The sequence below is a fragment of the Mustela nigripes genome, chromosome 5 (genome assembly GCF_022355385.1).
Source record: "Mustela nigripes isolate SB6536 chromosome 5, MUSNIG.SB6536, whole genome shotgun sequence".
NCBI classification, from domain to species: Eukaryota; Metazoa; Chordata; class Mammalia; order Carnivora; family Mustelidae; genus Mustela; species Mustela nigripes.
The window spans coordinates 65,979,318-66,005,268 of NC_081561.1; the positions used below are offsets into that span (position 1 = coordinate 65,979,318).

The window sequence follows — 25,951 nt, forward strand, 5'->3', positions numbered from 1 at the left end:
TCATTATTCTACCTTGCCCCTAAAGGCACTGGGGAAGGTGGCTTATCACTCAGCTCAGCAACTGAGTCATAGTATACCTGTCCCCTGCTCAGGATAGAAACAAAAACATTTTCTGCCTTTCTAGCTTCCTAGGTTAGCTACAGCGTTAACTAACCATCAGAGCTAGTAAGTTGCCAGGTACAACTGGGTATGCCCGACCCATCGCTGTCTTGGGGCTATATGGTTGGCTTTGAAAAGCAAAGAAAAATAATTCATAATGACCTGAAGTGCACTGTGGTTCTGTGGCACCCTGAACTTCATCCAACCTCTCTCTGAACTTGCCTCAGTTATCAGGGGTCTCAGCTTTATATCCTGAGATCAGTTATGTCCTGGATGGCTCTGCCAGCCACCTTACCCCAACACGGCACCCAAGCTCTGGCTCTTGACCATCACACTGAAGCCATAACATTTCACTCCAACCCCTTTTCCCATCTCAGAGTCCTTAGTTCCCATTCCATCTCCTGTCCCTGGCACTCAGGACGTGGTCCCTGACTCAGAAACAGAGAGCTATGGCCAGAGGCTCACCAAGAGCCTGCCCATCCCTGAGGAGCACGGGCAGGTCCTTTCCTCCTGTGTGGTACCTGGAGATGCTGTTCCTCTTCCTGGAAAGTCTTCTCTAACTGCTCCACTCTGGCCTGTTGCTGGGCCTGCTCTGCACACAGCTGGGACTGTAAGTCCTGTAGCTCCTGCTCCATTTTCACAATTTTCTTTGAGTTCCCCTTTTGGGTTTGCTTTTTCACCTTCAGGACAGCTACCTGTTTTTCCTGCATTTGTGTTTTCAGCTTCAGAATCCTGGACATGGTCACCTTGAACAGCTCCAAGCTGCTCTGAGATACTGAAGGGTTTGAGGCTTTCTGCTTCTTATGATGAAGCTCTATGACTTTTGCAGAACCAGGGTAAACATGAGCCTCTGTGGTCTTCTCACTTGGCTCAACAGAAGTCAACTTAGGATCCAAATATTCAGCGGGTTGACTGGCCACTTCACCTTTCCCATGAGACTTCACTGGTTGACCAGGTTCGCAAGACACTTTACTTATTTTGGATTTCAAATTTGAGGGGCCTTCAGCTCCAGGACCCTCTAATTCATCCAAACTGAATTTCCTTTTAGTTCTCAATCCCCTATTTTTTCCTGTCATCTGGTCATTCTTTGGGGCAAGACAAGGATACATCCTCTCCCGGTCTTCTTCAGTAACTTCATATTCATACTCTGCATTCTCCTTATTCTCCAGAGGTACTCCGAGCTGGATGTGGTCTCCCTTATGGATAGAATAGACCTTTAAAGGTTCTAAACGTTCTCTGTTCAGCCAAACACCATTCAGACTCTGGAGAAAGGGAAAGAAAGACGAAGTAAGCTTCATGATTTTCCTCCTCTTAACGGAATTTCTCTCCTGCTGCTGTAAAACCTTCTGCCTTTTCAGAAGGTAAACCCTTGAGAACAAATAGGAAAGGTTCATAAACCATCACCCTTAGAAGCAGCATTCTTCAAACAGCTTTGGCTTTTTACCTACATTTCACATTCATGTCTCCATAGAGAACTGCTCGTACAACAGGCAGGAATCACCTTATTACTGGCCAATGAATTACTCAAATAAATGCAGCAGCATTAAAAGAAACCGCAATTGAATAGTTCCTATGGACCTAAAGTGGGGGCGATGGCCCAAGACTGGAAAAATGGCTATTAGCAAAGGAAGCAGCATCTAACAATGAGGTTCAAAAAGTAGGTTTAGCCAGGAAAGTCACACAAGCACGGTCTCTGAATGTGGCCCCCACAACACATTGGTGAATGAGCAAAGCACCTTCCAGTACATATAAACCTAAAAAGAATGTATCGGTACCTCGTACTGGGGTCAAACTACAGGTGGGATCTAACCCAATTAACAGCACCAGGGGTCCACTGGGGAACACAGCACAGTGGCTAAGAGCTGGTGCTCTGGCCCAGACAGACTTGAGTTCACAGCCCAAATGTACCTTGGCTTTATAAGTTGCCTGGCCTTCAGTGATTTACTTAACCTCCATGTTCCGGTTTGTCTGCAAAACAGGGATAGTTTAATTCCTAACTCATACTGCTCTGTGAGGAATAAATGAAATAATACATGTAAGACACTGAGCACAGTGACTCACGTATAACAAATGCTTGGTAAATATTTACTTTAATGATTTAAATTAAAGCACAGTGTAGGAGTTGAGAGCATGGACCCTGGAGTCACACTGCCTAGACTTGTAATCTGGCTTCATCACTTAATAGCTGTGTGACTCTGGGTAACTTTCTTAACCTCTCCACACCCCAGTTACCACATCTATAAGTTGGAGGATAATAATAGACCTCCCTCATGGAGTTTGTGTAGATTTAATGAGATGACATATGTAATGTACTTAGAAAAGTGCCTGGCACATGGTAAGCATTATGTAAGTGTTCACTACTATTATTATGTTCTGGCGCAATCGACTTATCAACAGTCATTTCAATTCCGTGCTCACCATCTTGCAAGGTAAATATACCCAGTGCAAAAGTAGAAGATATGAAAACAACTTTTAGCAGCTGACTATGGAAAAGAAAACACGAGGGCACACATAAGTAAATGTGGGATTACACAGCATAGCCTATAAATGCAAAGGACTACCATGTAGAGCTGGGCTACAGAAGAGATGCTAAATAGAGATGACAGGTTCTAAAACAGACTTGAAACAAATGCAGGATTTAAAGTTTAAAAAGACAAGTGGCGGGGGGCGGGGGGGCGCTCCTGGCTGGCTTGTTCTGAAAAGCATGAGACTCACGATCTCAGGGTTATGAGTTTGAGCCCCACATTGGGGGTAGAGATTACTTAAATAAATAAATTTGGAAGGGAGGGAGGGAGGAAAGGAAAAGACAAGTGGGCATTTTAACCCATTTGAAGAACTTGTCTTTGGGAGACAGGCCAGAGATGAAGGTCACATGTGAACTTGGACTAAGACTATGTTCAAGTTGTAGCTACAGCTACCTCCTCACAGCTAGAAAAGATACCTGGTCAACCCAAATATGAGGGATGGAGGCTTGACCACAAGGCACAGAGAACTAAGACTAGAGACTGGATCTCAGCTCTGAATTGGTATTACGCCCTTATTTTTTATATTATGTGGCTGGAGGGGAGAGAGGAAGAGAAAAATGAACAAGATACATGCGGAAAGACTGACATTAACTCACTGCCTTGGGCCTAACCTGGCTTACTTGGCTAACCTTCTCCTAACCTCTCTATTCATATTCAGCCTGAGAAATTATGAGAGTGATCAGTTCTGCTGACTTCTGAAACAACACAGGCGGGAGGTGGGGGGGATAAAAGAAGGGGGAGGGAAGCCAAAAGAACCTGTTTGAGAACAGTTCTATAGCATAACAGTCGATTACAGATTATACACATGAAAAAGTCCTCAGGGAAAGGAATATGACACAGGAGGCTACCTACTGCCAAGGTACAGATATTTAAGAAAAATCTCAAAGACAAAGAGAAGGTTAAATAAAAGAAGGTTACAGAAGCAGCCTAAGTCTGGAGCAAATAAGGAACCCCTAAAAAATTGGGGCAGACTTTCAAGACATATTGCAAACCGTCTACTAGATCCTCTGCAGTAACCTGTCTCCTTTCAGAGCCCTTTATACCCAGAAAATAAACTCTCGATATTTTACCATCCTATTGTACCCTTGAATCCCTCTGTTTATCCGTTCACCACTCCTTGGTGACACCTAGTGGTATACTTTGGACCACAGCCCTGAGTCAGGTCTGTTCATAAGGCCACATAGAAAAGGTTGAAAATACCATGACTATACAAGAACAATTGAGTACTGCCCAGGATATGATCTTAAATGCACTGATTTAAATAAATCAAACTGTGTTCAAGCCTTTCTTTTTTCTTTTTTTTTTTTAAGATTTTATTTATTTATCTGAGAGAGAGAGACAGAAATAGCGAGAGAGAGCACATAAGCAGGTAGGGAAGGGAGAAGCAGAATCGCTGCTGAGCAGGGAGCCCAACACAGAGCTCCATCCCAGGACCCTGAGATCATGACCTGAGCTGAAGGCAGACATTTAACCAACTGAGCCACTCAGGCGTCCCAGTATTAGAAATTCTATACTAAAGCATAATATACAAACGTAAAAGTGTACAAATCATAAATGTACAATTAGATGAATAATCACAAAGTGAACATCTCCGTGTAACTACAAGGTTTAAAAAAAATTCCACATTCTCAGCATCCAGACCACCCCTCCACCCCTTAAGGCCTGCTTCCCTCTAGTCACTAAGCCCCTCCCCCCCCCCCATAGGGGGACTACTAGTCTGGCTTAACATCACACATTAATTTTGCCTAGTCTGGACAATTATATAAATGGCATCATATAATACATATTCTTTAGTGTTTGTCTTCTTTCACTCAATCTTGTTTGTGAAATTAATCCATGCCACTGGATACAGGAGTTCATTCACATTCTAATGTTTCACTGTAAAACTGTATCCACTCTTGATGAATACCTGGGTTGTTTCCTTGGTAGTGAAAATATTGTCAGAAGGTGTATATATATGTGCAACTGTAATAAATAATGACAAATAATTTTCAAAAATTGTTGTACCAATTTATACTTCTACCAAAAGACTATCTGCCCTCTATCCTTGCTAATGCCTGTGACTGTTGGTATTTAATTTTAGCCACTCTGGCGGGTATATAATCGTATTCCATTGTGGTTTTAATTTGCATTTCCCTGATCACTAATGAGGTTGAACAACTTCTCAAGGATATTGAGCATTTGGATATAATCTTTTGTAAAGTGCCTGACTCTTGCCCATTTTTAAAACTGGGTTATCTTTTTTTTCTTATTGATTTGGAGTTCTGTACTATTCAAACATAAATGCTTCACTGGTTATGTGTGTAGCAAATTTCTTCTTCCACTCTGAGTCTGCCTTCCCACTCTGAATGGTGTCTTTTGATGAATGGAAGTTCTTAATTTTAATGTGATAAAGCAGAATTTTTTTAAAAGAACCCTAGGTAAGCCCAAAAACTGGAAATGGGTTTGAGAGCCACTGTTCTAGCTGCTGGAAGACCAGAAGCTGAACAGTCCCAAGCAAGAAGGTTTGTTCACAGACAATCAAATTCACCAGAGACATTAAATGCCAGAGCCTTTAGAAGCATGAAGGTAGGAATCACCAGGGAGCAGACAAACAACAACATGAGAGGAGGAGAAGAATGAGAAACGTTCAAACAGCACGCCTAAGTCTGGAGGACTGAAGGCAAGCAAACCCACCCAGGCATTTCAGACTGACTCTGAAACAACCAATTTTCTGAAAGAGCTTGATATTAATATATAAGATGAGCTATCTGAAGAGCTTTTCAACTGAAATGTACACAACTACAACATTCTGTGTGTGCAGAGTCAGCAGTCCTCCAAGGTTTATTTTTTTTAAGCCAATTTAAACTAAAATTGCATTTGTTGCAATTTTTGGATCTGTACTTAAGCTTTCACTTTCTGGCCATTCCAGCATATAAGAGATAGCACTTAATGAAGAGAGAATGTAGTTCTGAGTTTTGAATTACTAGAAATCTCTACCTCTTGAAAAGACTTGGCAAGTGACTTCAAATATGACCATAACAATAATGTCCTGCACCTGAAATTCAAATCCTTCATCAGAAGAAGAGGACTACCAAGGCATCATGCCAGAAAGAAGTCACAAGTAAAGGAGCATCTGTTAAGGATAAAAAAAGGCAGGGGCGGCGGGGTGCTTTTACCTGTAAGAACAGTTGCTCCATCAAACACTCGAGTCACAGCTTCTCTTAAAAATCAGTTACCTCACAAATGGAATCAAAGCTAAGAGGCTTAAGCCAACAAAGACTTGGAAGAATCAGGAGCCTGCCTCTGCTCTGCATTATCTGTCTGAACCCTAAAAGAGGAGTCTCATGGTAACAACAGCCCTAGAAGAAAAGGTACATGGCAAATGCTGGAAAGCAGCCCAGAAGCAGTCATGATCTGTGGCTGGAGTGGGCTGTCTCTGTGTCCCTGAGGCTGATGTTCAAGGAACACTAAAATCAGTCAGCTGGTGGCTTCCCAACCTCTCAAAATCCACTATCCCATAAATGGAACACATCCATACTGCATATAACAAGGACAGAAGCATGAGAGAACTCACCTTTCTAATACTACAACCCCATTTCTCAGACAGCCAATTCTGATAAGGAAAGCACCTTTTCCTAAGGTGATCTGATATAAGCTATTGCAGGGCCTTTAAAACCTGGCATCTATGACTTAGATATGCATCATTAATTTTTTCTTAATCCTACAACTGGTACAGGTTTCCCCTGATGTTCAAAAAATAGAGTGTTCCCATGTCTCCTTTCTTCATAACCCAATGGTGTAAAGCAAAGCAATTATCATTAACTTATATGGAAAATTTTTTATTGTTCCCAAACTCAAAATATAACCTCTCATAGGCTTTTCTGCTACCTTAGGACATCACCTGCTAATGGATGCACAAAATAAATCGAGATTAAAGTACAGATGCTCACGGACACAGTTCAAAGCTATGGCACCTTGACGCTGAGATGCTGACTGTAGTTCCCTGGGAAAGAGCTTAGCAGGGCCACTCTCAAGGCTCTGGTGTGTGCTGCCTCTATCACAGCTCACTGCAAAACAAATGGTAAATACTATTTTTGCCTTTTTTTTTTTTTTTTTTTTGTAAAAATGAAAATCCTCTTCTGATTTCTTTTCATTAGCAAATACAGGCACCAATGCAGGTCTTTTGTAAAAGCAAAATGTAGGATAGGTAATGTGAACTTTCCAAAAGCAGGGCAAAACTATAGAGCAAATTAATGTACTTCATAGGTGTTTGACAATAGGACATAGCAGAGACTTATTTGAGTTGGAGCCCTGGCTCATGCACTCACTCAACCAGTCAGAAGGCCTGGGCAAGTCAATTTCTCTCTCTGGGTCTCTGATTCCTCTGTTCCCAGAAGAGGTTAAACTTGATCATCTCTGAGGCCCTCTTTACAGCACACAGATTCCCATTCTACTCCTAATGACTTGCCAAGAGTGCCAAACCAATTTACTTAGCACTCAGACCCTCTCCTTCAACATAGTGCCAACTTAACTTCATCCTAGTCAGGAAGGTAGTTTCTCAACAGCTTAAATCTAGCAGTTTTAAGAATGCAAAATGAGGCAGGCCTGCGGGGTACCTGTGATATTGTGAATTATAATAAGAAATACATATTTGGTCTTTATCCCAGTTTCTAGCACAGAGCTACTAAAAACTCTTAGAATTTCCCAAGTAGTGAGACAGAAAGTTGTCTGTTAGTATGTTAATGAGGCAACCCTGGTCCAGCCCCAGGTTACGTTAATGGTAGGGTCTATTTGCTAAGGGAAGCAAACCTATCATTAGAAGGTTGAAACTTCAGTCCCACCCCTCAACCTTCTGGGAGGAGAGAGGGGCTGGACATTGAATTGATCACCAATGCCCAAAGATTTAATCAACTCTGTGCTATGTAATAGAGCCTCCATAGAAACCCAAAAGGATGGGTTCAGAGAGCTTCTGGATTGGTGACTACATGGAGGTATTGAGGGAATGGCACACCCAGACAGGACATGAAAGCTCTATGCCCTTTCCCAAATACCTTGCTCTACACATCTCTTCTGCCTGGATGTTCATCTGTATCCTTTGTTCCTAGCCTTTCATAATAAACTGGTAAACATAAACAAATGTCTCCCTGAGTTCTGTGAGCCACTCTAGCTAATTAATCAAATCCAAAGGGGGATGAGGTCATTAGAACCAACTGTTTCCAGTTGGTTAGAAGTACAAGTAAACAACTTGGACTTGTGACTGGCATACCTGGAGCCTCTAATCTACAGCTGTTAGTCAGAAGCACAGGTGCTAACCTGTGGAATCCGACACTACCAGAAGATGAATAGCAGGACACTCAGCTGGAGCCTCAAGCGTTGTTTGGCGGTGTAAGGGTAACCCCTGCACTCACCCACCACACACACCTCAGAACTGGTCTCAGACCGTTTACTACCTTTCCTTCTAACAGAAACCTGTACAACCCTTCCCACCAGAGCAGAGTAAGATGGTGTCTGAAGACATTTCCTACTTCCTAATGACTTAGCTGTCAACATTCGAATTTCAGCACACAGTCTCTATTTCCACAGTACCCATGGGTGTGCTTGTGTATCTGCACTTTAGGTGCTTCCTAATTGCTGGGCTTTACACACTATTTCACTTCCCTTAGTATTCACACCAGACCAGTGCTTTTCAAATCTGTTTAAAGCAGGAAAGTCCTGTATTCAAAGGAAGTCTTCCTCAAGACATGAATATATAAAATGGACTTAAGAGGGGGTGGGAGTTTTGCTCTGATAGAAAGGTACTAGGAATGGAAGGAGCTAAGTGCAGTCAGCTCAGCTCCTTCCTCCTCCCAGTGCTCTAAACTATATGCGTACTCCAGAATATGCATCAGATTTTTCCCAAGGTCTCTGTACCTGTGACTCACAAAGGCCAATTCCTCCAGTAACTTAGTCTAGTTTCTGGAGCAGGACCTACTGCCCCAATTCAAGAGTTTCCTTCAAAGCAATGAACTTTTGTTCATGTCATTAGAAATTATTTTGGTATAACCTAATCTCTGGCAGCAGCATACAGAAATGGTTGTGGGGAAGACAACTGGGTGGCTAGGGGAGAAGACTTACTTTTGAACCTTTTAATTTTATATTCTGTATTACCTATGCAAAAAAAAAAAAAAAGGTGATTTAAAAATAAACAAAAATTTAGTAAAAGTCATTAGGCATCTGTAGATTCCTGTACCTTATTGTCCATAATTGTCCACTGGCCCTCGACATTCTGCTTCAAAACACAGTGGTTTCGGGAAATCATCAGAGGGCAGATTTTTGATACCAGCTGGTATGTGACACCAAATCCTCGCCCTATCGTCACCTAGGAAGACAACAACGTAAGAGACAATCAGTCATTTTGCTGAAAGGGAGGTCCTTTACAATCTTGTCAAGAAGCAATACTCAGGGGCACCTGGGTGGCTCAGTGGGTTAAAGCCTCTGCCTTCAGCTGAGGTCATGATCCCAGGGTCCTGGGATCCAGCCCCACATCGGGCTCTCTGCTCAGCAGGGAGCCTGCTTCCCTTCCTCTCTCTGACTGCCTCTCTACTTGTAATCTCTGTCTGTCAAATAAATAAGTAAAATCTTAAAAAAAAAAAAAAAAAGAAGCAATATTCACACATCCCGACTTATGAAACCAGACCCTCATAAAACCCATACTGCGTATCAGCTATCTCCTTCTGATACCACAGGAGCCACCAGGTAGAAAAAGGCAAGAAGTTCTGACAAGAAGAGACAGCTGAGTGAAGTTAGTCATGGAATGTCAGGATTGGAACGACCCTGAGTTTTCATCATGAGATGGAGGAATCCTTTCCACATACCCCATCAACTAGTCTTAAATGCTGCCAAGAACTACAGCCTCTATACAAGACAGTCCTTCCAGTTTTTCAATGGCCTTGATTTGGCATCTTTCTTCCTATAAATTCCATCCGTTGGTTCTGGCTCTCCCCTGAACACCATGAAAAAATCTCCAATACCCCTTCCACTTGACAGCTATATAGTATCCACCTAGTCTTCTCTTTTCTTGGCCCTATGTTCCCAGTTACTTCAAACTTAACTCCCATGACATAGGTTCGCATCCCTTTGCTAGCTTAATACATCTGTTAAGGGGCTCCTGGTTTATTTTTATTCCTAGATATCACATTTTAAAAAAATAATTTTTATAACACAGTCAAATTCAAGCATCACTTTCCCAGTTCTAGATATCATCACTGGGGCATATAAATTGCATTAGCTTTCACAGCAGATCTATCATGCTGTCAATGTATCCTCAGGCTTAGGAATGATTAAATTTCTTGGTCTAACCTTCCTCCAAGAATTGCTATGCTAAGTCATGTCTCTTCTGTCCTATACTTGACTAGTTGGTACATTTGGATTCGAGTGCAGGACCTTACATTGATTCCTATTAAATTTCATCTTGTTAGTTCAGCCTATCGCATGAGCTTGTCAAGACCTTTCTGAATTTTTAATCTGCCATCAGACATACTCAATATCCCTTCCAGCTTTGACTCATCCACCATATTGATATGAGGCCTTCTAAACATTCATTTAAGACACAGATATAAAGATTGAAACAGGAGGTAGCCAAAGGCAAAGCTCCCAGGGAAGCCTAGTAAACATTCCACTACACTATCTGGGTACACTTTTAACCAGTTGTAATTCAACCAAAAGTCTTTGGATCAAGTCCATATTTTCTATCTTATCCATGAGAACAGCACGAGAGCCTTGGAAAAAGGTTGCAAAGAAGCCTCAGTTCTTATCTGTCACACTTTTCTGATGGACCAGTCTAGTTTATAATAACCCTGTCAAGGAAGAAAATGAAATTCCCCTGAGATTTAGATCTTAGAATCCCCTGCTGCTTCTTTTTGGTGTACAAGCCACCTCTATAATGACCCATACCACAACCTTAGCTAAGAACAGTAAGCCAAATGGCCTGTGGTTTTCTAAAAGTTACCCATTTTGTTCTTTTTGAAAATCTTTCAGAATCATGCCAGTCCTCCTCAGTTCCTCAAAGACCATCATGACTCTCCTTGCCCCCAGTCAATGCTTCCCCTAAAACTGCCATCACAGTAACTGACACTAGCAACTGCTTAGCCCAAAACCCAGGAGCCATCTTTGATTTTTCTGTCCCACCTCCTCACATTCAAATCATCAGCAAATTCTACTGGTTGTAATTCAAATATAACCCAAACCTGTTCACTTCTCTCTATCTCTATGGCCAATACCTTAGTCCAAACAACCTGACCTCCTCCAGCTGTTTTTACTCTTGCCCTGCATTCCCTTACTCCGACCAACTTCATTCTCCACACAGCAGCTGGAGTGGTAATGCAAAATCTTTAAAACAGACCATTTCCCTTCTTTCCAAACTACATTAATGATCCAAACTTCCTTCCATAGCCTGTAAGGCCTGAATGTCCCAACCCCTACGGCTCTTTAGTCTTATCTCATATTACAGTCAGAAACACCACTACCTGAAGGTCTTTCCTCCAGTCCCCTCTACTTAGAACACTCTTCTGAGACATCTGTAGGGATGCCTTCTCATCTTTCAAGTTTCAACACCTCAAGGGCCTACCCTGATTACCCTAAAGTTGTTGCCTGCTCCCTCCCCCACCACTGCATTCCTTCATTTTGTTAGTATGCACTTACCACAATCCAAAATTATCTTGTTTCCTTTACCTACTCCCTACCCCTTACTAAAACATAAATTTCATAAGCAGGGACCTTATCTATCTTGTGTACCACTGTATTTCTGTACCTGGGACAGTGCTTAGTAAATATGTGTGAGTGAATAAAGGAATAAAGAGCTTCTGAGAGTCCTCCCAGATTCAAGGATGAGCACTTTTCAGGTCAGAAGTTGGAAACTGGGTTATTATCACTGGAAACTATAGTGCAGCAGCCAGGAACTCTTACAATTTGACTTAAGTTCTTCAGTTCTTTTTTTTTTTTTAAGATTTTATTTATTCATTTAATAGAGGGAGAGTAAAAGCAGGCAGAGCAGCAGGAAGAGTGGGAGGGAGAAGCAGGCTCCCTGCTGAGCCAGGAGCCAGATGTGGGACTCAATCCCAGGACCCTGGGATCACGACCCAAGCCAAGGGCAGCTGCTCAACAAACTGAGCCACCCAGGCATCCCAGTTCTTCAGTTCTTTGAACAGTTTGCCAGAAATGCCATTTACTATCCAACTTCTCCTGAATATATCTATATTATATATTTAAAGGATATTTAATTACATATATATAAATTTAAAGGATAAGTCTATTTATTTATTTATTTATTTATTTATTTATTTATTTAAGAGATACATATGGAGCCTGGGTGGCTCAGTCGTTCAGCATCTGCCTTCAGCTCAGGGCACAATCCCCGGGTGCTGGGACTGAGCCCCACATCTGGCTCCCTGCTCAGCAGGGAGCCTGCTTCTCCCTCTCCCTCTGCCTGCTGCCCCCCCTGCTTGTGCTCCCTTTCTCACTGTGTCTCTCTCTAATAAATAAATACAATATTTTAAAAAATAAAGGATAAAAATGAAATGTTTAGGGGTGCCTGGGTGGCTCAGTGGTGAAGCCTCTGCCTTCCACTCAGGTCATGATCTCAGGGTCCTAGGATTAAGCCCAGCATCGGGCTCTCTGGTCAGCAGGGAGCCTGCTTCCCCCCCCCCCCCTCCCCCTCCCCCCCCCTGTCTACTTCTTGTCAAAAAAAAAAAAAAAAAAAAAAAAAAAAAAAAAAAAAAAAAGGAATGTTTAGGGGCACCTGGCTGGCTCAGCCAGTAGAACATACACCTCTTGATCTCAGGGTCATGAGGTCAAGCCCCAGGAGAGGCATGGAGCCCACTTAAAATCACTTATTTATTTATAAAATTTTTTAGAGATGAAATGTTTAAGGGTTTATCTGTCATCCTGGAACAGTTAAGAATTTCCATGTAGGTAGCTTTCTTTCTTTCTTTCTTTTTTTAATTTGAAAGACCGCTGAGCATGGAGCCTATAATGGGGCTTGATCTCATGACCCTGAGCTGAAATCAAGACTCACCTGCCTAACCAACTGAGTCACCCAGGTACCCTGGTAGCTTTATTTCTAATAAAGGAAGTACTCCACAGGCCATTTTAATACTTGAGAGGAGACAGCCAGGTTGCCATTGAGAGCTGTCTGGATAAAGTATTGCAGAAAAGGGAGATGAGTGCCTTTTTCTGAAATGGTCTCCTACAGACTCTGAATCCAGGGAAGTAAGGAACCACTCTTTTTTGTCGTTCCCTTTATAGTCTGGTCCTACAATTTACCTAGGTACACCAAGGTTAGAGTCTGTGGTGTGCTTATCCAGATATTTCAGCATTATTTGCACATAAAAGTAAATTTCCCATGGGAACTGAGTGCCAACAAACCACCTATGCAAGTGTTGGGGGCTGTTCCTATTTACAACGGTTTTGCAAGCCATTGTTCTTACCCATCTTGGTTGCTAGCTCATTTCTCCTGGGCATGATTCCTATTCTTTCCCAGATGGCCAGCAAATACTCTAGAACCATCCTTTCCCTTTTCCAAGACCTTAGGGCAAAAAAGCTTCATGAAAACCAAATACAAAAAAAGAAAAAGAGAAAAACAAGAATAATATGGTTCTTCCCAAAGACCTAGATACCTGTAAGACCTAGATAATTCACAATACATCTCTACCTAATTTGTTTTTCCCCCAAACTCTCTGGATTGGTTCAAGAAGTTTAAGGACAGGGGTGGCTGGCTGGCTCAGTTGGTGGAGCAAGCAGCTCTTGATCTCAGGGTCCTGAGTTTGAGCCCTACTTTGGGAGCAGAGATTACTTAAACAAAAACAAAAACAAAAACAAAAACAAAAACAAAAAAAGGCAAACGAAAGGCCTCTTTGGGGGGGAAAAAAGGAAGTTTGAGTACACCCATTCAGACAGACAATTTACTGCTGTATTCCCACCAGTGAAATGAGAAGAACGTTGTTTTATTCTTTTATCTGGGAAATAGGAGACTTTGAGGGGTACTGGAAAGGCAGGAAACTGATTCTGCTGCTATAACTAAATCATATAAGTACACCTCCTAAATCTTGTGCACACCACCTTGTGCTATGGTTTCGGGCCCACTAAAATAAGTTAGACTTCATCTCTTGTCTTAATTCAGACCTCTCTTCATACACACTGCAGGCTATGCTCCAACTACTTCCTAAAACCAACCCTGCAGACACCCAAGCCTGGCAGGTCTCTTAAACTGCACCCCAGGCAAGCCAGTCTTCCTACTATGTCTTTATCATTCACTTTGGTTTGGATGTGTCTCTCCCCACAGAGGTGGCTCGACACAAAATTATCCAAAGGTTTAAAATACATGTAGGAACACTTTACAATTCCTCTTACTTTTGCTACAGGGGCTTTAATTCTTTTTGCCCCCAACTCCTATTTCCACTCCCAGTGCTATCAAGCTATTCAGAAGTAATGAATTAGGCCACATCAACTGAATATGAAAGAATGTTCACAACTGACTAAGTACTTTATAGGGCTGTGTGTGAGTGTGGGACACTTGCAGGGCTCAGATTAAGTAATACTTACAAAAGCCCAAACCCAATACAAAATAGGGAATAGCTACTAATATTTAGGTGTAAATATCTTCATTTGTTAAGCTTCCCAAAGGTAAATGCTTTTGGAAAAAGCCAGGCAGGGAAAGGTCAATGTTCAAGCTAAAAGAATGTGTGCTGAGAGGTGCCTGGGTAGCTCAGTTGGTTGAGCATCGAGCTGTCAGTTTTGGCTCATGTTATGATCTTGGGATTGTGGAATTGAGTCCTGTGAAGTGGGATAGAGCCCCATGTCAAGTCTGCACTCAGCAGGGAGTCTGCTTCAGATTCTCTTCTTCTGCCCTCTCTCCAATGGGCTCTCAGTCTCTTTTTCTAAAATAAATAAATAAAATCTTAAAAAAAGGGGCGCCTGGGTGGCTCAGTGGGTTAAGCTGCTGCCTTCGGCTCAGGTCATGATCTCAGGGTCCTGGGATTGAGTCCCGCATCGGGCTCTCTGCTCAGCGGGGAGCCTGCTTCCTCCTTTCTCTCTCTGCCTCTCTGCCTACTTGTGATCTCTCTCTGTCAAATAAATAAAATAAAATCTTAAAAAAAAAAAATCTTAAAAAAAAAAAAAAAAAAGAAAGAAAAGAATTTGTGCCTAATCTGGACTCCAGGCACTGATACCTGGATAGAAGAGAGATTTGGGGGAAGAGGTGTCTTCCTGCTGTTCTTCAAATCACAGCAGCCAAGGAACCATTTAAAACTTCCTAATCTAGCAGTTAAGGCTGGACCGGACTACCATCTCTGACTTGGGGAACTACTGTTCTAGGACAGTACTAAATAATACATGTCTTGGCACTTACTGTACAGCCTGCATGGCTCTCTCAGATCGTTTCACTGTATAAAACTGTCTTCCCCATCCAAGCAATAAACTCTCTCAGGGCAAAGTCGCTATTATTTGTCCCTCTCATAATACACCAAAAAGCATAAATAATAAATATCTGGGAGACTGAACTGAGACTACGTAGCTTATAGAAAAACCATATAATTAAACATATATAATAATCAAAAGACTACTTTATTTTTCATACAAACTATTTCCAAAACCCAAGTGGTTTCCAGTCACCACCACAAGCTGGTCCCTGATCCATCCGGCTCTCCTTCCAGAGCGGACAGCACTCCAACTCGCTCTGCTCCCTCTTCTATCACTCTCTCTAAAGCACCACACCAGCGGCCTCCAACTGGAACCGTGCCTCACCCTTCCTCTTTTTCCTTTTTTGCATTCATGCATTAGAAAACATTACAAGCGACCTCTGGAGAAGACAGCTCTAGTATTTCTGAATCCCTACCCCCAACCCACCTCAGGGGGTGCCACTCGGCCGGTACCAAGACTCACAGGATAAAAATGGACCCTCCCAAAGCGTCAATTTTCAAGAGTTTTAAAGGAAGACATTTTTACATTAATATTTACGGCTTTTAGAAGGACATGGCCTAACCTCACAGTCTTTCTCAAAAGAAACTCTAGAAAGTTCATGCTTTTCCGCTCCCACCCCCCACCCCGGACACCGGGCGCTTCGGGATTCCGTGTGGAAGTTGGAGCAGCTCCGCCGTCAGAGCCGGACACCACAGGGCTCCGTCCGATCCAAACAGGGGCTGTCTCAGTCCCCTCTCCAACCCAGTCGTCTCCTTCCCCTCCAAACGCTAGCAGGTCCGCACATCTTCCACGCCCACCCCTCGCCCAGCCCCTCCAACAGCTCCTTCCCGCAACCCTGACTCCCGCCCGAACTCGCACGGCAGGCCCAGGCCTCTCTCAGAGGGGCCATCTTTCCTCCCGAGCAGTCCCCACGTCCCCCCTTCAAACCCCTAGCCCCCCCCCCCCCCCCCCCCAACCGCTCGCACCAGAACCCCTTCCTCCTCTCCCTCAGGAACCCCTCTTCACATCTCTCCCCTCCCGCCGGCTCCCACCTCCTCTCTTCCATTCATCCCTCCCGCCCGGACGCCCCCTGACTACCTCCCGGCCCTGCTTCCTCCAACCCCCTCCTCCTGCCCAAGGACTCCTCCCCCTCACCTCGTTTCCGTCCTCCAGCAGCAGCCATTCGGCGTTCATCCCTACCCGCCGCAAGCACCAGCTTCGGCCACCGGCGCGGTCTCCCGTGACCAACGAGCCGGGCTCCTCCATAGCCCACTCAGCCCTGGGTCGCCGTCAGCACAGAGCGAGACCCCCGCCCGGGTTCCCGCCGCCTCTCAGGCTTGTCGCCGGCGCCATACCTAAACAACAGACAGAAGCAATCGCTACGCGCTCGCGATCGATGTGAACACCCGCTCGGGCTTCGCGCCCCGCCCGCTCCGCCAGTAAACTGGCGTCACTGCGCCTGCGCGAAGGAGGCGGTGGCGAGGGTGGCACAGGTGTGCGGTGTTTTAGGCCCAGGTGGACCAGGGTTGTCCGGAAGCCGCTTTTCTCCAGAACCTCCACCCGAGTCCTAGCCGCGGGTAGGTGGAATCTCTCTTACCTTACTCACCCCCACCTTTTGAATTTTGATTTTGCGGGGCGCCTGGGTGGCTCAGTCCTTAAGCGTCTGCCTTGGGTTCAGGTCATGATCTCAGAGTTCTGGGGTCCAGTCCCGCATGGGGCTCCCTGCTCAGCCCGCAGCCCACTTCTCCCTCTCTCACTCCTACTTGTGTTCCATCTCTCGCTATGTCTCTTTCAAATAAATAAAAATTTTTAAAAATATATATATATTTTGCTTTATGATGAGTTCCATGTTACCTGAAACTTTAACCAACTTTAAAGCAACTTTAAACTTGTGATAATTTAAAAATATGTTAAGTCTGGGGGCACCTGGCCGGCTCAGTCAGTAGAAGAGACACTTGATCTCTCGCTGTGAGTTCAAGACCCACCTTGGGTGCAGAGCTTACTTAAGAAAAGAGGAAGCGAGTGAGCACAAAATGTGTTGAGACTTCCTAAATAGCATCTGTTTTGCATGACATCCTTTTACTACAGAATTTTTCAAAACTTATATTAGATAAATCTATGGAGGCAGAAATCAGTTATCTGGGGCAAGGCGTGGGAGCCAGGACTAAAGGCAGAACAGACATTAAAAAATTTCGGAAGGTGATAGAAATGTTCTGAAATTGGATTGTGGTGATGATTGCACAATTATATACATTTACTGAAAAGTCCTTGAAGCATTACATACACTTCCATTGAACAAATTTTATGGTATGTAAACTATCCTCAATAAAGCTATTAAAAACACCACCACCACCTGAAATTATTATTATTTTGGGGGGGGGGGGGTCCCTCCAGCATAATGTGGTAGCTGTTCCCTGTAGAGAGTATCTCCATGATAACTCAATACCCTCTCTTGTCTTTTCCATTTTCCAATACCTGGTTAACAATTTTCTTAAATTCTGTCAGGGGAAATATATATACTAAATGAATTATACAAAGCACAACAGCAAAGGGCTAACATTGAGAACAAAGTGCCAAGAACTAGGCCAAGCACCCTACATACTTTATCTTATATGCTCCCCACAAACGCTATGATGACAGTGATTACAACAATAATTCTTATTTTAAGGTTGATAAGAAAAGAAGCACAGAGAGGTTTAGCAGTCTTCTCCAAGGAACACGTTAAATGGTAGAGTAGAATACAAATTCAGTTCTAATTTCCTAATCATAGTTGCAACCCCAGCCTGGAGTTTTATCTGTGTGATGTGGTCAGGTCAAGAATTTCGGCCTAAGGGGCACTCAGCTGGTCAAGCACGTGACTCTTGGTTTTGGCTCAGGGCAGGAACTCAGGGTCTCCACACTGTCTCCAAGCTCAGCATGGAGTCTGCTTGTCCCTCCCTCTCCCCCTCTACTCTTCCCCAACTCCCCCTCAAATAAATAAATAAATAGATAAATATCTTTAAAAAGAAAAAGAATTTCAGACTATGATGTCAAAGAGGGTCAGGAAAATGGGTGGGAGCCACAACTGTACTCATGCAAATGCTTCCCTAGGCTGTGGATTATATGTCTCTTGGTGCCTCCATCCCCCACTTAGCATTCCATCCAGGAACAGCAAGTGCATCCAGAGGCTATCGTGACATTGCATTGACATGTCCACTTAGGCTCCTCTTGGCTGTGACAGTTTCTCAGAACCTTGTTTTTGAAGACCTTGACAGTTTCAAGGAATACTGGCCAGGTATTTTGTAGAATGTCCCTAAACGGGGATTTGTCTGATGTTTTTCTCATGCTTAGACTGGGTCTATAGGTTTTAGAGAGGAAGACCATAGAGGTAAAATGTCATTCTCATCATATCATACTGAGGGTACATACTATCAACATGAATTATTTCTACTGATGTTAATCTTGATCATCTGGCTGAGGTAGTGTTTGTCAGCTTTCTCTTCTGTAAAGTTCCTTTCCCCTTTTGCAGACTTTGCTTTTTGGAATTATCACCACACACAGCCTACACTTAAGGAGTGGGGAGTTGAGGTGCCTGGGTGCCTCAGTTGTTAAGCATCTGCCTTCAGCTCAGGTCATGATCCCAGGATCCCAGGATTGAGCCCTGTGTGGTGCTCCCCACTCAGCGGGAGGCCTGCTTCTCCTCTCCCACTCCCCTTGGTTGTGTTTCCTCTCTTGCTGTCTCTGTCAAATAAACAAAAAAATTATAGAAAAAAAAAGGAGTGAGGAGTTCTGCTCCACTTGCCTAAGAGCAGGGTATCTACATAAATTGCTTACAATTCTTTTGCATTGGAGGGGCACCTGGGTGGCTCAGTGGGTTAAAGTGTGTGTCTCACTCTTGGTTTCAACTCAGGCCATGACCTTAGGGTCAAGATCGAGCCCTGTATCAAGCCCAGCATCAGGTTCCATGCTCTGAGGGGAGTCCGCTTCCCCTCTCCTCTTGCCTCTGTCGCTCATTTCCCCCCACTCGCCCATTTTCTTTCTCTCTCTAAAACAAATCTTAAAAAAAATAATAATAATTCTTCTGCATGGGAGATTTATCTCTTCTCCCCAGTTATTCATATTGGTATTGACTAATGGATACTTATTTTATACTTTGCTTTATAATCCAATACCACTTTATTTTATTGCTCAAATTGTTCCTAACTTTGGCTACATTGTCCCTTTGACATACTTGCATCATTGTGCTTTATAGAGCATACCCTTACTTTCTGGCACAAGATGTTCTAGGCCTAGAGTCAACCAGTTCTCAAGGAGCCCTGTTTCCTTTTATTGGGAAATGGATTTGTTATTCCATTGGGAAATGGAATTAGAAACCAAGCCTGGACCCTAAGTGCGCTTGTTGCCACTGTTACTGCTCCTAGGTTCTCTCAGCTGACAGGGAAGTAAATATTTGTATGAATACTAACTTCTACATATCCCTGTATCTATGAATGTTTAAAATGTATGTATGCACTTATGTTGTATGTAGGTATGTATGTGTGTAGTAACACATATATCTCCATTGGTAAGCTCAATATATGCATACAGATGGCTTACTACTCGAAAGCATTACCACCTCGCCCCTGGATTGTTCAGATCATCCCCCTACCCTTGCTTATCTGTAACCTTCGACTCTAAAACTGAAAAAGCCTGGCTCCCACCATAAGCCATCCATTTATCTAATCATCATTGCCAGTATACATACAGTGTTTTCAGAATTGTTAACCCCTACACTTTATGGCAAACACTTCATGAACTAGAATGCACTACTTATGCCCAGGTCTTTGACTTTTAGTCTTACAGACTTCACTCATTTCCAAAGTTACTTAGGTGCCACCCTTTCCCCCTACCTACTTCAAAGAAGTTATTTCATAGATTCTTTTGTCATGCTCTGCATTCTCTCTAGGATCCCCTGACCTCCTACAATGATCTTTTAAAATTCATAGACATTAAGGCTCACTTTGTAAAGTTCCATGGGTTTTGGCACATGTGTACTGTCAAGCATTATAGTATCATAGAGAATAGTTTCATTGCCCTAAAAGTCTCCTGTGCTTCATCTTCTTGACCCTCCCCTATACCCTGTTCGTTTTATTTTACAACATATCCTAGGAATCACTCCATTGCAGGACAGATCTATATTCCTCCGTCCTCTTTGCAGCTGTGTAGTACTCTGTTGTGCAGAAGTACCCTTGTTTCTTCAACCAGTCCTTGAGTGATACACAGTTTGGCTCTTTCCAATCTTTCGTTACCACTCATGGCCCTACAGTGAATTAGTAGTTACTATTTATGAGTACCTATTATATGCTTCTTATATATTACCTTACTTGATCCTCACTACCATGCTGCCAGGTAGCTCCACTTACCTATGAGGAACCTGAGACAATTGGGTTGCACAAGATCTCCCCACCATAAGCTTCTTGAGAGTGATGTCTTATTTTCAGTTGTATTCCTGACATTTTTATTGACTGACTAAATGTAACTCAGTTCATTAATGGCAGTCCTGGGAACTGAAGCCAGAGTTGTGAGCTTTTACCTGTCTAGCCCCAAAGGCTGTACTCAATATGGCCCAGCAGTGGTCTTTAAGGTGGACTGGCCATTTCCAGAGAGTATACAAGATGAGCCATTTGCTTGTGGGAAGGATATATTCGGGTATCTACTTACGTTTTTATCCCATCCTTTTAAAAAAGTCCACTTTTGTGGATATTTTATACTTACATAAAAGGACAACACAGAGGATATATAGACTTTATACAAATAAATAAATATGCATATGTTGGGCTGTATCCTCAGCCCTTCTATTGTTGCTAAGAGTGCATGATCAAAATAGTTTGGAGATACTGCCTTCCAAGATTTGGGGGTTTTATTAACTCTGTCTCCCCTGTTTATTCCCCATTTTTAAAAAAAGATTTTACTTATTCATTTAATTGACAGGAAGAGAGAGAGATAGTGAGAGAAGGAACACAAGCAGGGGGATGGGAGAGGGAGAAGCAGGCTACCCGCCAAGCAGGGAGCCAGATACGGGGCTTGATCCCAGGACCCTGGGATCATGACCTGAGCCAAAGGCAGACACTTAACAACTGAGCCACCCAGGCACCCCTGTTTATTCCCTTATAATGGTGAATCTCATCTTGGGGCTGTCCCCCAGCCCCCTAGGACAAGTAGCAATATCTGGGAGCATTGCATTTTTTTAATTGTCCTGACAGGGGCAGGGGTGCTACTGCCCTCCAGTGATGAGAAGCCAGGGATGCTGCAAACATCCTACAGATCACAGGACAGCTCCACAACAAGCATCATCCAGTCCCAAATGCCAGTAGTGGTAAGGCTGAGAAACCTTGCATTATACCCATCTCAAGAGGGAACATGGAGGGGAAAGAGAGAGCAGATGCAGGGAAGGAAGTAGGGGTGTTTATTGTATCTGTGGGTCTGACACCTGTCTCACTACATACACTCAATTAATGTGAATTGAACAGAATGTTAGAAAGGGTTGACAGCAGAAAGGCTTGGGAAGTGGGAAAGGAAAAAAAGAGGAGGAGGAGGAAGCACAGGGCAGGAAGAAGGGAGGGAAAGGGAGGAGAGAACCATGGAAAGGCAGACTGTTTTCCAAGATAATTACAAGATCTCCCATCCCACACACTCTTACAACAGGACACTGACACTCCTCCCATTGGGAGATGGCATCTACATTTCCTCCCCTAGAAATGTGGGTGGGCATGCAACACCAGCAGAAATGATGTCATGCCATAAAAGATAATATGGCTTCCACCCAGCCTTTTTGGGATGCTCTTGGAACACAGTCCCCACTAGGAAGTGGAGAGAACAAACACACAAATGGGCCACAAGTAGATGTTCTGGCAAACAGCTCCAATCAAGGTCCCACCTGATATCCAGCATTGACTGGCAGACATGGGAATGAAGGTGTCCTTAGATGATAGCAGCCCCCAGTAGTGAGTCACCCCTAGCCTTTGAGTCTTTCCAGCTGAAGCTCCAGACCTTGTGGAATAGTGATCCCTGAATTGTCACCACTGTTGTGCCCCACCTGAGCTCCTGCCCCAGAGTCTGTAAGCATAATACAATGGTTGTGCTAAACCACTTAGTTTTGGCATAGTTTGTTCTACAGCAGTACAGAACTGGAACAGGAAAGGTGTGGGGGAGGGCAGTTGGACAGTCATTGGTTTATCTGTTTCTATATTAGTTAGGGCAACACTAGCTGCTATAACATACAAACCCCAAGTTTCAGTGGTTGAGCACAATAAAAGTTTATTTCTTACTCACTTAATTGTCCACCGGTGTTCCTGGACAGCCTTTCACTGAGTCGTTCAGGAACTCAGACTTCTTTTATCCTGGAGGGCTTAGAGTCCTCAGCGGTCTACAAAGCAAACCAGGGGAAGATAGAATGGGGAAGGCACACCAGCTTCTTAACTGTCTTGTCCCCTGTGTGACATGCGTTTCCCTGGGCTCACATTTTCTTAGAAAGAACTGGTCACATGACCCCACCTAGCTCCAAGACAGGTTGGGGAACCTAATCCCTGGCTGATCAGCCAGTTCCCAGGAACTACTCTATTCCTTAGAAAGGGGAGCATGAATTTTGGTGGACAGCTAGGTCTCTCTGGCAGACTTTAGAACACGTGCTAATGAACAGAAATGATGATCATAACAAAGCCCTCTCTTCCTCTTCCTCTCTCCCACTTCCTTTCTTTTTATCTCCCCAGAATAGAGGTGGCGGGAAAGGGTGGAGTATAAGCGATCACATTTTGCTCATTCTGTGGCTTTTGTGTAAGGTCAGCCCTTAGATGAGTGGGAAACTTAGAGGCTCCTGGCAGTGGAGGTGTGTGGCGTTTGGAGCCCGGTTGCCTGAGTTCGAATCCTAGCTCAACTACTTACTCGACAGGAGATGTTTGGCAGGTTACTTGTCTTCAAACCTCAGCTTCCGCATTTATAAGAGAAGGGCGATGATAAGGGTAACACTCAACTTGTAGGATTGTTAAGAGGACTAATCTGGTGAATTCCTATAAGGTAGTTTTGCTTGGTACGTAGTTAGTACCTAATCACTGTGAGCTATGATTGTAGAAGGATGGAGCACCAGCGGCTGCAGAGGCCACGTCCAGCAGGTATAAAGTTTCACTCCCTGGGTCTTCTCTATGTTCTCTGGTCTAAAAGATAGAAAACAAGGTGTCTTCTCCTCCTTAAATTGGTTTATTATAGAGTTAGAAATCCCTTCAATCAATTTTAGACTTCTATTACCCATCTGTAAGCAAGATGGGTTTTTAAAAAAACATCTAAAGCAAATAGTTTTCTCTGTGAGCAAGGGTTGATCCATTTTGGTGGCATGGCTCTGCCCATTGATTTGAAGCGTGGTTCCCCTCAGTGAGGTTCAATAGAGGTGAGGCAGAACTTTTTCTTATTATGTTTTCAAAAGATCGAGCAAAGAAAGGACTCTTGATGTAGCATCTCTAGCGAAGTCCTTTGTTTCTTCTTTGGTACTCTCTAATCCTGAGATCACAGGCCGACTTTTCAATAGACTGTTGCATTTTGTCATCTTGGGGGTGGGGTGGGCAGTGAACACAAATGGGTTCTCTAGACTTGGAGGATTTCAGCGTGTCTGGGGGGAGGTAAGATCCCGGATGAAGTGATCCAGCCTTGGGGTGTGTGTGTTGGGGGGGGCGGTTCATGGCTCCACATTCTCACTCACTCTTCCTTTTTTCTTACTCATTTTTTTTAAAAAGATCTTATTTATTTATTTGACAAAGAAAGAGAGAGCAGGAGCGCACAAGTAGGGCGAGCATCAGAGGGAGAGGGAGAAGCAGATTTCCCACTGAGTTGGGAGCCCAGAACGGGGCTCAATCCCAGGACCCTGGGATCATGACCTGAGCCAAAGGCAGATGCAAGGCAGATGCTTAACCAACTGAGCCACTCAAGAGCCCCTCTTGTTTCTTACTCATTCCATCATCTCTTCTCTGCCCATCCCCAGCTGTAAGACTCTGCGCTGAAGGAATCAGGGAACGACGCCTTTTATTTTTGAAAGGGAAATGTTTTAGAAAACCAGAAGTAAGTGAGGAGGGAAAAGGGGACCATCTGCTTTGGGCAGCTTGTGTATTAAGTGCTATTTTGTGTAAACAAAGCGCTTTCAGTACACAGTTGTAAGATATTTCTGATACCTTTAATCAGGTTTATTATATTTTGGAAGTAGGTATAATGAGTCATCAAGTTCATTCTATTCTGGAGATAGCTTAATCAGTAATTAAGGTGGATGTTTCAGGGTGCCTGGGTGGCTCAGTTGGTTGGGCGACAGCCTTCGGCTCGGGTCATGATCCTGGAGTCCTGGGATGGAGCCCCGCTTCGGGCTCCCAGCTACATGGGGAGTCTGCTGCTCCCTCTGACCTTCTTCCTTCTCATGCTCTCTTTCATTCTCTCTCAAATAAATAAATAAAAGGTGGCTGTTTCAGAGGTCCGTGAAAGTAGTACTGGAGGAAACTACTACATTCCTTTTTGGCTGGGCCTTGGGCTGTTACTTTAAGCGCCTGCATCCTTTAACTTGCCAAGGATCAGTACCCACTTCAAATATTTATTACCTGTCTGATTTTATTGAGGAGGAGAGGGAGGGAGGAAAGGAGAAGATAGGCAAGACGGAGGGAAAGAAGGCTGTGGGAATCAGGTATCAATAATTACTGCCTTGTTTTCTTCTCCTTACAGAGCTGGCTTCAGGCTGTTTATTTTGCAACTAATACTTGGTATCAGGTGCCTAATATAAAATAAGCTTGGGGTGACTTACAACTGAATCCTATCACCCTGCGCTGGCTATTTTTGGACTACAAAAAACATAGAAATCTCTAATTCAATTCACCTTTGTCTAGAGTTGGGGAATGGTGGGGAGGGAGTGGGAATGTTTCTTACACAGAGAACCTTGAGTTCTATAATCCAAGGTTATAATGCAATTCTCATCACATTTTTTTGACTTACAAATTTATTGCATTATCAGCTGTGATATTTATTATTCAGGACTTGTTGAAACGTGCTCAAGTTTATTTCAGCTAGCAGCAGGCTTCTCTCTCCCATTTCAGTAGTCACATGCAGAGCTGTGTTTTTCAAAATTCAAGTTAACACTCAGTAATGAGCCTTGATCAGCATTTTTGAAAAGTGGAATACAACAGAACAGGTCCTAGGCCAGCACACAGATGAAGGGGACATACTGATCGTGAAACATTCATTATTTGTGTGTCTGTGTTTGTTCTGTGCTGGGCTCAATGTAAAACGTGTTTTCAACTGTAGGTTGTGGACGAAAACCTTCCGAGGATTTCTGGTGTTAGACAAGGTGGGGTAAGCCCACTGAAATCTCTCTCTGCCACTAATGATGACCAAAAATGCTGGACAAAATAGAACTACCTGAGAATTCTGAAAAGTAAACAAGCAGGCAAATTAGGGAGAGACACAAAGCTTGAAGAAACTATCCATAGGGGGTTAGTTTCTCAAAATATTTCCGTCTAGTCTTACAGCTTTGACTTGAGAGGTGCTCCCAGGTAAGGGGGCCTCGCAGCAGCAGAGGCAGCAAAAGATGAGAGACACCTAAAAGAATACCTGGATACCAACCAGTCCAGTGGGCATCCAGTTAGACTAATTCTGACACCACCTGGAACTAGCACAGAACCACAAGGGCTCAGTCCCTAAAGACTGCCCCTACTTCAGATGCCAGTCCTATCCCCCAGGTTGTCACTGCTATACTGACCAATTGGCTCTAACTTGGGGGGTTCCCTTAACCCCTTCCTTGGGTTTGATAATTTTTTTTTTTTTTTTAAAGATTTTATTTATTTATTTGTCAGAGACAGAGGGAGAGAGAACGAGCAAGCACAGGCAGACAGAGAGGCAGGCAGAGGCAGAGGGAGAAGCAGGCTCCCTGCCCA

General features: G+C 43.6%; 1 protein-coding gene and 1 long non-coding RNA gene across 6 annotated transcripts in view; one reads left to right on the forward strand and one right to left on the reverse strand.

Moving 5' to 3' along the window:
- RNF8 (ring finger protein 8) overlaps positions 1–16,422 on the reverse strand; it is a 31,914-nt gene extending 15,492 nt beyond the window's left edge. For 2 of the 5 annotated variants that reach the window (XM_059400565.1, XM_059400563.1), the window contains exons 1-3: positions 16,194–16,422; positions 8,836–8,964; positions 621–1,361 (exon numbers count right to left, since the gene is read on the reverse strand). In XM_059400565.1, the coding sequence (XP_059256548.1) occupies positions 621–1,361; positions 8,836–8,964; positions 16,194–16,304 (981 nt within the window). In that variant the 5' untranslated portion in view covers positions 16,305–16,422. The remainder of the gene's footprint in view (positions 1–620; positions 1,362–8,835; positions 8,965–16,193) is intronic. The other 3 variants (XM_059400562.1, XM_059400561.1, XM_059400564.1) reach the window with 3 other exon arrangements.
- Positions 16,423–16,535: 113 nt separating this feature from the next.
- Positions 16,536–25,951, forward strand: part of LOC132018098 (uncharacterized) — a 29,190-nt gene continuing 19,774 nt past the window's right edge. Inside the window, exon 1 of the long non-coding RNA XR_009404449.1 lies at positions 16,536–16,615. This is a non-coding gene — a long non-coding RNA (uncharacterized LOC132018098). The remainder of the gene's footprint in view (positions 16,616–25,951) is intronic.